Here is an 11,908-nt window from a genome sequence, read left to right as displayed (position 1 = left end):
TCTGACTAATAGATGCTTCCAGTATTGATCTCGATGGCGACTTTATGTTCTCCAAGTGTTTGTGAAAGTATGATTTAATGTGTCTTTCAACAACAGTCTTTGATGCTTGCAAGTTGCAGTTGGCTGAACGGTTATACACTGTGCATCAAAAATAATTATTACTGGACGATTCAGGCACGATACATTGGTACTTTTTATCTGTTTTTGATTGAACTTATTATTATCCTTTAAAAAGCCTTAATATTTTGTCACTTTGAGTTGTGTTGATGGATCGTCACATAGCGAACCGCGTTCATTCATCTTGTTAATAGATTGATAACAAATGGCACACGCTTGATTATATATGACATCTCTTTCATTGATTATCAGAAGAACAAAGAACCAATTATTTGATATAATGCACATGCAAAATAATTATTTATTTAAGAGTGGTTTTAATTTCGTTAATCACTTTGCGTATTTAAAGTAAAGGGTTATGACCGTTCTAATAATTTTGTGAAGATAATTATATATTTAATATCATATGATGAAGAAAAATAAAGAAATTAAACACTAATAATCTTGAGGTTTTCAACCAGGCGTGAGTGCATGATCTGTGTTCAAAATGTGTGAGAGTTAACAGTTATGAATTCTACGTTTGATTTTTCATTATGACATTAATGTATAGCAAATATTCATTCAATAGGATTGTTTGATTATTTGAAGTTTAACACAAAGTTATAAAATGAGAGGTGTATGTTTCTCTCACCACGGGTATCGAAACCCGGTGTCTGGCACTCTAAAGACGCAGACATTCCACTGTGCCACTGGAGGCCAAGTTAGTAAGAATGGTAATTTTTTCGACTTGAAAGTGGCATAATAATAGCTTTTCCTCATGTTAACTTCATAGTCATAGACAGGCTTTATTAGTAGAATCAATATGTTATCATTATTCTAACATTTCTTATTTGTTCTCATTTTCATATAGTTTAACAATCACCATTAAGAATACCAATAAAAATAAATACCAGTTCAGTATATGTAAAAAAAAAAAAAAAGAATTCGAATGTTACTATCTAAAAGCCATCACTATATAAGACTTTTTTTTATTAATATGCCACATTCACCAAAAAGTACAAAGTGTCCTCTATTGGCGGTTTTTAGGCGTTATATTTCTGCATCGCTCAATAGTCGTGTGGTAAAGGTGCGATATTGAAGAAGTAGATTGATAATTGTTTTTCCGAATGCTAAATCTTCATAAAAAGAAAGAATAATTTTTGTTGACAGAATTATTTACAAATAATTATATCCAATATTTAATTGTGTATTATCTACCAGGGAAGTAGTTTTATTATTATTGTTATATTCAATCTTCACTAACGATAACTAATTGGTTTGTTAGGTGCACGTGGAGTGTAGTATTATTATAACTTGAAAAGTGATGAACCTGATAATAGGAATAAAACTGAACTGGTAAGATTTTATATTTTGTTTTCGTGCTGAGCTCTTCATTTAATAGTATGAGATTAAACGAAGTAAAAACTATAAACCTGAAATACTAATAGTTTAAATTTTACTGAATATAGTAAAATAATTAATAATTTTCGTTGAATAGTACGAGATTAAGTGAAGTAAAAACTAAACGTGTAATACTAATAGTTTAAATTTCACTGATTATACTGTAATAATTAATAATTTCTATTGAATACCATGAGATTAAGTGAAGTAGAAAACTATAAACATATAATTATAATAGTTTAAATTTCGCTTATTGTAGTGTAATAATTAATAATAATATCTAGTAGTATTAACATCTACAGTTTTGATTTTTAAACTTATACATCTGTGCAAAGTGTGATTGTGTTGTTTATTAATGTATTAAGACTGATGCCTGTGATGGCGACTCCTGACATGGGTCCAAAAGCTAGCTGCAGTAAGAAAATTTTTGTAACATTTATAAATGTGCTGAAAAAGCAAGTCTAACACTAATGTAACATTAGCATTAAGTAACAACAAAAATAGGTTACCTTTCTTGCATATTACAGTAACAGAGGTGGTGATAAACTCGAATGATTGTTTAATGAACATAGTATAATTGCATCATTTAAGTAACATTTAATTTCTTATCACTTATAACTATGAGAGTAGAACTCGTTGCATGTAATGTAATTTGCAAGGTATTTCCATATGTTATGATTACATTTTTTACAGGTATGTTTTGTAAATTTTATGATTGATTTGGGTTCATTTGTCATTATTTTTGTGGAATTGTCTGTATTATTTGTGTAAAATTTTATTGAGCTAATGTATAATTTTATGATTTATTACCATGTGACATTGTCATTGGTTAAAATTTAGTATTTATTTCTTTCTTCAATCAATGAAGATAGCTATGAAGAATCTCTATGAAAATGTCCCATTGTTGCACAACAAACAATTTACTGTACTATATATTAAAAAAAAATTTTAATACTTTGTGCTCTGTACAACAGAATTTTAGTAACTAGTGTAAATTACTGATACACTGATAATGTTATGCTCATCTCTAATTTCTAAGATAATTCCATGCATTGTCTTGAACTTTGATAGTGACAGACTTGAACTAAAAGAAAAAATGTGTAAATGTTTGATTTTTGACAGTAGTACTAACACGTGAACAGTTTCTATTATTTAGTTGCTGAAGGTAAATAGCATTTTTCATTTTAACTGCACTGATAATACATTGCACCATGCTAACAGGTGAAAGAACTAATTTTTTTATTTAATTTAACACTGAAACTTAACTCACTGTGTTTGAAGATGTTATTAACGTATGAAAGGAAGAACTATAATGGAGACTTCTACAAATTCATATGATTGTGATATGCTAGGCTATTGCAGTTAACTGTTAACATCAGTATATTTAGTTAAGTATACTTAATCTTAACAGTGTTTGTTAAAGTAAGTGCATTTACTTTATCTATATCATTATGTGTGATAGAAGCATAGTTTACCTGTGTGTGTGTGTGTGTGTATACATTGCTGGCCAAAATCTTAAGGCCAATGAACATAAAGAAAAAATATGTATTCTGCGTTGTTAGACTAAACCACTTATTTGAGTAGAGCTTTGAAAGATGAAAATAAGAAAAGGGAAAATAAAACAAACTTTTAGCATTTAATAGGGAAAATGTGAACACTATGAAATTAGTCTAAATACTAGCTGGTCAAAAGTTTAAGACCATACTGAAAAAAAGCATTAATTGGTAAATACATAACAAAATTTAGTCATTTGTGTTCAAGCATTAGCGTTGTTAACATTTCCCACTGACATCTCGTGTTACATTGGGTAAAAACATGGCAAAGGCTAAAAAGTTGACAGAGTTTGAATGTGGCAGAATTGTTGAGCTGCAAAAGCAAGATCTCTCTCAATGGGCCATTGGTGGAGAGATTGGGCATAATAAAACTGCTATTGTAAATTTCTTAAAAGACCCTGAGGGATACGGAATGAGAATTTCAAATGATTGGCTCAAGAAAATTTTGCCAACATTGAGCAGGAAGATTTGATGGGTTTTCTGGCAAGACACCAGCCAATCGTCAAACCAGACTAAGGCCCTTATGGAGGCAGAATGCAGCTCAAGAAAAATAAGATGGTATCTACGAGAGAAAGGTTTTAAAAATTGTAAACTTCTTCAAAGGCCACACCACGAAACAGCTCGGTTAAACTTTGCTGAGAAGCACCAAACATGGGACATAGAAAAGTAGATGAAGGTTTTGTTGTCTGATGAGAAAAAATTAACCTGGATGGTCCGGATGGCTTTCAACGTTACTGGCATGATAAGGATATCTCACCGGAGACATTTTCTACACGATACAGTGGAGGAGGTTCCATTATGATCTGGGGTGCTTTCTCCTTTCATGAAACAATGGAGCTTCAGGTTATATAGGAGCGTCAAACAGCAGCTGGCTACATTGGTGTGTTGGAGAGAGAATCCTTATTGACTGAAGGCCCTTGCTTCTGTAGAAATAACTGGAACTTTCAGCAGGACAAAGGACCTTTTTATGGCGAATAACGTGATTCTTTTGGACCATCCAGCATGTTTGCCCGAACTAAACCCCATTAAAAATGTTTGGGGTGGATGGCAAGAGAAGTCTATAGAAATGGATGTCAATTCCAAACAGTGCATGATCTTTGTGAAGCCATCTTCACCACTTGGAATAACATTCCAGCCAGCCTTCTCCAAACACTTTATTAACCATGCCAAAGCAAATGTTTGAAGTTATTTGCAACAATGGCCGTGCAACTCACTACGGAGACCTCTTGTTGGGCATTTCCTACTCTGTTCAGGACTTCTTATCGGTATGGTCTTAAATTTTTGACCAGCTAGTATTTAGACTAATTTCATAGTGTTCACATTTTCCCTATTAAATGTTAAAAAGGTTTTTTGTTTTTATTTTCCCTTTTCTTATTTTCATCTTTCAAAGCTGTACTCCAGTAAGTGGTTGAGCTTAACAATGCAAAATGCATATTTTTCTTTATGTTCATTGACCCTTAAGATTTTGGGCAGCAGTGTACATGTATTAATTTGTTATAACTTAAAATAACAAATAGAAAGAAAAATAAGTTAAAGAAAAATGCTGCACTAATTGAAAAGATCCCATGTTACAAGCTATAATGTGGGATTATAAAATGTATTCTAGGTTTTGGAGGTGACTGAAGAATAGGACCTACATTGCAGTGGGAATACACTATCTGTTACTCTTAACCTCCATTTGCCAGTTTTACATAAGAAATAAATGAGTAGCAATATATATAGAAATTAGGAGAGTGAGATGTGGGTGCTCAAGTCCACAATGTTCCACTTTTATATCACCTTTCACTTCCTACAGACAGTTGTGGAAGGTCACTGCTCTTCCAAGTAAAGAAGAAAAAAAATTAATTGAAATAGCAATAAGAAGGATAAAGTAAGGTACTACCATTTGGGGAAAAGTAAGTTGAAACTTACCTATTGAAGTTAGCATTCCAGCCCCCAATATGGTAGAAAGGCACTAATTGACAGCAAAGCAAATGAACTATATCAGCATAAAATGTTCCATCCAGCTATCCAAACAAACTATTATATATCTATTTTAATGTGTGTGTGTAGTGCAGTATGTATCAGATAGATGTCTAACTTGGTGTTAATCATAACATATTTATTCATTTCAAAAGTATCGATGCATATTGTGTAACATACCCTTACTACTGTTTGTCTGTTGATCAGGATTTATTAAACTTATTAGTACACATATCAGTATAATGTCTTTGGGATAGACTTGTATTACTGAGCAGTAAATTTTGACTTTTTGTTTTTTTGAGAATTGAGAATGAATAGGTGTTCAATTGCCATTTAGCTTATAATACATTGTCAACTTAAATGTTGCACCCATGTTTATAATCTGTTTCATTTTAAAGTGTCAACTTTGACTTGTATAATTGATCAGTAGAAATGTCGGTGTTTAATGATATAATGGTACAAACAGCTAATTTTTTTCTCTTTGTTACTACAGGGCAAAAGTGTTCTTTAAAAACAATTCAGTTTATGGAGGCTAGTGGTTTTGTTTGACAGTGATAATTCTACAAAACTATTAATATCTCTCCATTTTTGACCTAGAAAATTTACCAAGACTTGTTTTGAATAATGGAAAAGAAGTTTTAAGATTGACATGCCTGTGAAACTCACTCCGATTCTGAAGAAATTTGATAGCTTGCTTCCAATGACGACCCAGAAATCACCAAAGGCAAAAGTACACTTCAAGTTACAAGACATAAGTGATGTTGCTGAATTCATCAGATGCTACCGAGAAGAAGGTGCTTTTTTAGAGTACAGAAACTTTGCAGAATCTCTTCAGCGGACTGATACTGAGGTAAAAATCAAATTGTGGAATGTTAACTACTATAGTTTCAACTGAAGCTTATAAAAAAAAATGTTTATAGGTAACTAGTATTAGAAGTACTACTTCAGAGTCTCAGAGATTGTTCTATTTCAAAAGTAAATAAATCCAAAATTAAGAGTAATAAATATTTTTATTTCTTGCTTATTCGATTTCATGTCATGTTGTAGCCTACATAATGTATAATTTATCTCATAATTCATGGTTAAAACAGGTTATCTTATCATGTAAACTTTGGCCCCCATTTTGTAAAAATAAATGTATATGTTCCAGAATGTAACTATGCTTTGCTCTGTGTCTTATAATGATGAAACCTTGTAATGTTTTGATAAAGTCTTTAAGTAACCATGTGTGAATAAGTAATTGGAAATGAGCTTTATTATTAATTGCAACATAGATTTGGTAGTTGTCTTGTGGAGTAGATTTTCTTGTATAAATATTAATAATGGCTTTGAATTTAAGTACATTATGTTGTTGGCTGCAGTAAAATTATAATTTCCTATTATTTGCATTTTCTTTTATTTCTAGGCTATATTAAAATGTTATTGCTTGTGCTCTTGTTATTTTCATGCACTGTGAAAAGCTCTGTCACAGAAGTTTCAAGTTTCAGATAAGTTACAACTGTCATGAAGTTCATACTTTTATTCAAAGCTTTATGATATGGGTATTGGTAGAAATGTTTTGATATATCAAGTGAAACTTTGAATAAACCTCGTAAAACATTCAGTAAGGGACTTTTTTCTAAATTTATCATTTTTCAACAGCTTTACTATATTTGCATATGGTGCTCAAGTGTACTTTTCTTTCATTAGTGTGTGTATGAGTGGCATTCTATTGATTCACCTTATAAAAGTTTCTTGATATTTCTGTAGTATTTGTTTGGAAGTGTGTTTTATTGCTGTTTTTATTAATACATTTGATAAATTGCAATACTGAAATATCTGAAACTCTTGTGTAGATGATTTTTTAAATTATGTTGTATTATGGTTATTCCCACACTTCCACATAACCTGCAAGTATTTATTTTTCATGTTATTAACTTGTTTTAAATAATTAGAAAAATTACACAATATTTTTACAGCATAAATCAAGACCTGTTACTCTGTATTTATAGGACTCACTCCTGGCAACATGGCTACAACAATTGAAAGATAACATTTTTTTACTTGATGTAAACAATGAACATCTTGTTGGAGTTATATTGGTAAGCTGTGATAAAGTAAATTTTTCATTTCACTTTAAGGCATGCTTGAGGAAAACTGAATTTGCTGTGAAACTATATTCAAATTATGATGTTAATTAAATCTATTAGTTATTAATTTTGTTGCAATAACTGTTTTGCCCTAAGAGAGGTTCAGGTTATTGATTCTTAATCAGTTGTCTGGATGACTGTTGCTGACAAATGATTAAACAAGACCAATTACTAATTCTTTGAATATTGCTCCACCTTGGGTGTTACATGTAAACAGAATATTCATGTCTACATCCTTCTTCCTCAAAGTTTTATAATCAAGTCCCAATTTCATGTTTATAAAAGTTCTGGTGTACATGATGACTTGATTTGGGAAGTACAAGTGGTGCAGTTTTTATCACTTGAGTATAATTAGATCTTGAACATGTATAATAATTAAGAAACAAGCAATGCTTATTTAAATTGTATCAACAGATAACATATTTTACACCTTGTAAGATGCTACATTGTAGAAGGTGCACCTTAATTTTGGTAAGACAATACTAAGAAAAAAATATTTTGACTCAGCAACCAATATCTTGATGTAACCTTGACTTTCTTCTACTTACTGAGTAAATACAGTCAGATACATCATATTCTTCACAGTATATCAGCAATATTACTTAAATTGAATGTTTTATGCTATTGATAGTACTTGTAATTAACAAGTAATGATATTACAATCTGTATGAGATGCTGTTTTGAGTATACCCGAAGCTAACCTTTTGCTTTAACCCATCATTTTTGTCTTGGAAGATGCATGGAGATTTTTCGAAGTATTTTTAAAGAAAAACGTGTCTTACAAGGCATAAAATACAGTAGCACTCAAATCTCATTCTCACCAATCCATTCATCGAAGTCATTTAGTAATCATGACAATGAAATTCATGAAGAAATATTACTATCGTCTTGTCTTGAGAGGCCAGTATATTAATTCAAGAAAAAAAATCTTACTTTAATTTACATGATCTACAATTAGTGAAAATTGTAGCATAAATATACTGTTGTTGGTTAAATATTACTCTGTTTTATTAGTTTGTTTTCTATCTTATTGGTATAATTTTACCAAATTATCTATTTAACATCTATGTATTTTAATTTGTTTTCCATATTTGAGATCAGAGTTAATTTTATGCTCTGAAAAATATAAAACTTGATAAATTTTGTTGTAGTCAGGTCTTTGCTTCTATTGTAATATCATTATTTTGTTGGAAGAAAATATTACCTATATAGTAGAAGAAAACACCTACCATAAATAATTTTTTTTGTATGCTAAGAGATGCTTTTTTATTTTTTATATTTTAGTTAAATTTTTGTGTGTTCAAAATAGTCTAAATTTTTTAAATAAATTTTTAGATTTATTTTTTAGAGATTTTAAAACAAAATCTTCATTCTAATGTACAACAAGTTTTTTTGTTTGTTTTTTAAATATTGGTATAACCATCAATGTGGAAAATATTACTTTAAAGTTTGTGTTGCTGTAAGAGCAACTTTGAACATATTTTGAATTAATAGATCCACGGTGACAAAAGATAATGTAAAGACAGAAGGCAGTGAGACATTCATGCTTTAATTTTTTTAATTTTTGTTAGCAGTAATCAACTCTAATACAAGGATCTTTATTGTAAAACTGTTGGTGTTGGGAAGTTACACGTGTAACGGTGGTAAAGGTGGTCATTTCATGCTTCAATATATAAAGAAAGATATGATGTAAATTTAAAATAAGGCAAAGTTATGGTGATATTTTATGGATGGCTGGTTAGAAAGATAAAAATTGCATTTTTCGTTTATTTTGGTAATTATAAATATTCCAGTTCCAGCTAATTTTGAACATTTTACATGAGAAACCACCTTAGTAAAATTCTTACCATCTTGATCAAAGTAAATTTACAAATGAGCATTTTCTGTTCGTTTCTGTCAGTACTTTTTATTATTACTGTTATGTTTGATGAGTGTTTGTTGAAATAAGTCCTCTCTTCTTGTTTTTTGCTCAGAAAATGAATTGGACTGATCGAGGTGTTGAATTTGTAGAAGTTTATAAAGAATTGATTTTAAATTTGGTGTCTGCTCATACATGTTATTTGCGTCCTGTTCTAAAAATGCTGATACAGATATTCTTGAAAGGTAAATATTTTTAGAATTGGCTAATGTTTTACACTAAACTTTCATCAATCTTTTCTGTATATGTCCATTATAGTGAAATAGGCTATTGAACGTAGGATGCTTATGGTGCAGGAAATCTTGTTGCATTAGAATTTTAAGATATTCATAATTTACTTATTTTTATAACCTAGTGAGAAGTTCAGTAGTATGATAGTTTATGGAAGAGAGAGAGAGATTATTTATCTGTTTGTATGTGTGTTTATGTTTTACCTGTAGTATCAGGTACAGAAGTGAACCATTGTTGTTTAAAATTTTATTTAAATATGTCATACTTAAAATATTTTAGTTAAGGGACATTTGACATTAAAAAAGATAAAAATAAACAAATCATTTGAAGCAGTTTTTAATACAAAAATCTGTTCTCTGATCCACTAAACTTATAAATTTTATCTTAAATAGAGGTAGAAATAAGATAAAAATAAATTTTGATTTTAATTTTTTTTAAAAAGAAAAGAACAGATAACTTGTTTGTAAAAGTTTAGCACTTTTGAATAATATTATGACTTTGGTAGATACAAAAAAAATGTTACTTGGTTATAAGAAAGCAATGAATGTGCCATTTTGTCAGATAAGAATTATGTAACTTGTTTATAAGGCTTTGAGTTCATTTTACTTCACCATATAGTCACAAAAAATAATTTAGGTGTGATGTTTTATTGAATTTGTTATTCAGTAATATACATCAGACCAACCGTTTAATGATAGTGCATGTGTAATATGATATAAAACATTTTTCCTTTTTTTTCATTAGAGGTTATATAATTTGTAACACTGTATCAAAAGAAGAGGTAATAATTTGCTGCTTGAGATTTTATCTAATTCTTAGAGAAGAAAATCATAATGAAGTTTCAGTTACTACAAATGATGATCATTATAGCAAAATTTATAGTTTAGCCTAATAATTGAGACTTGAGGGTTCCTGAAATCTAACTTTTAGCAAAAGTTGCACAATGCTAAATTCTAAATGTAGCATTAATATTTGTTTTGGAATTGTCTGAAACTTTGACTAAAAGAAGACTTATAAGAAATTATTAGTGGTTGCTTGGCCTGGAATGGAAAGTCTAATAAGATACTTATTTACTTAGTCTGTTATCTAATTTTAATAGATAAGTTTGTAGTACTTTATAAATACCTGTATTCCTTCATTTTAAAGAAATACCATTTGAAAATGCTTCTTTTTACTTGATTTTGTTATTCTGAAAAAATTATTGGACTTAAGAATATGGTGTAGTGGACCAATATCAGATGAAAGTTGAAGAAAACTATATTGGATTGTATATCCTGTATGGATGCTGAGCTTATTATGACATATAATAATTTTCTCTTTCACTTTTGAAAAAAGTACAGTCACTTTTCAGCATATTTTTTATTTCCATAAAAAGGGTTTTAGATGTACTTTTTGTATTAGTCAATTTTAAATATCAAGATATTTATTTGGTCGAACATGTTAATAAGTTAAACTATTTCAATATGTGAAATAATAGGATTGCTTTAAATATCTCATTAAATGTCAGCACAAAACATGGTTGTTTGTAAACCAAGAAACCATTGTAAAATGAATGGAAATAATATGCTTTCTGGACAAATATTCTTTTTTGTGATGATGAAAAACCCACTTGAAGTAAAAAATATATCTCAGGACGGCTGGTATGGGTATTAACACTTACACTAATAAAGTGGAGAACAACGTTTTGATCTTAGGTCATCTTCATCTCTTTGTTAATCTGAAGATGACCTAAGAAAGTTGAAAAGTTGTTCTCTGCTTTATTAGTGAGAGTGCAAATACCCATAACAGCCATCCTGAGATATATTCTTTTTGAAGCTCTGAATGTTTATAAATAATGAAAGTTGTGTTTTATTATAACACTTAATTGTTACTTCATATGTGAATGATGCTTGGATCGACCCTTACTTTACCAAAAATAACCAATATTTATCTTGGTATCTGAAGAATAAATTATATCAACTTCACTACTTCTGTACTAATATTTTGTCAAAGTTCCCAAATTTGGAGATGAAAAAATGATAGACATTTGACTAATTAAAAGTAGAAACTACAGCAGAGTTTCTCAGCTTGTTGTTGATTGGTATAAAGATCAGAATAAAATCAGTGCAGAGCTTAGAAGAAAACAAACAACACTAAATATTATTTTGTGAGGCTAAAAAAAATTTCTATAGCTTCTCAGCTGTAGCATCTGTTTCTCTTTCCTGTGCTATCAGCAAATTGGAAAAGATAAATAATTTTGAACCAGAGTTTTGTCATCTTATTGGTTGTGTAACAGTTATTTTAAAACATTATGCAACACAACTGTTTAAAGTTAATGGTATTATAACAGTTATGCTAGTTTTCTGTTTTGATCATAAAATTTTGTCATAAAAATTGTACTGTAATAACTGATTTAATTTTAGCATCACTGAGGACCCATGACAGTAAAGCTGAAATATCTACTGTCACAGCAGAAGAGCAGAAAGTGTTTGATAGAGCCCATGTTTTGCTCCAAGAAATAATTAATCTTGTACCTTTGTAAGTATTCAAATAAACTTGTAAAATGTTAATGTTTTATTGTCCAGTACTTTAAATGTTTCTGTACACATACTTTTTTAAAGACTGTTACATTTCAAAAT

At 29.7% G+C, this 11,908-nt stretch overlaps 1 protein-coding gene across 2 annotated transcripts in view; it reads left to right on the top strand.

The window, feature by feature from the left end:
- Window positions 1–1,128: 1,128 nt before the first annotated feature.
- The window catches only part of Tif-IA (RNA polymerase I-specific transcription initiation factor RRN3 homolog Tif-IA), a 36,463-nt gene continuing 25,683 nt past the window's right edge, over window positions 1,129–11,908 (top strand). Inside the window, exons 1-6 of one of the 2 annotated variants that reach the window (XM_076453353.1) lie at window positions 1,157–1,452; window positions 1,863–1,912; window positions 5,610–5,862; window positions 7,004–7,093; window positions 9,115–9,244; window positions 11,693–11,807. In XM_076453353.1, the coding sequence (XP_076309468.1) occupies window positions 5,662–5,862; window positions 7,004–7,093; window positions 9,115–9,244; window positions 11,693–11,807 (536 nt within the window). In that variant the 5' untranslated portion in view covers window positions 1,157–1,452; window positions 1,863–1,912; window positions 5,610–5,661. Of the gene's footprint in view, window positions 1,453–1,862; window positions 1,913–5,609; window positions 5,863–7,003; window positions 7,094–9,114; window positions 9,245–11,692; window positions 11,808–11,908 lie in introns of both variants that reach the window. The other variant, XM_076453352.1, reaches the window with a different exon arrangement.

This window comes from Tachypleus tridentatus, chromosome 9 (genome assembly GCF_004210375.1).
Source record: "Tachypleus tridentatus isolate NWPU-2018 chromosome 9, ASM421037v1, whole genome shotgun sequence".
In the NCBI taxonomy this organism is placed as follows: domain Eukaryota; kingdom Metazoa; phylum Arthropoda; class Merostomata; order Xiphosura; family Limulidae; genus Tachypleus; species Tachypleus tridentatus.
Note: the sequence above shows the minus strand (reverse complement) of the source record. Positions and strands in the feature narration are given on the sequence as shown.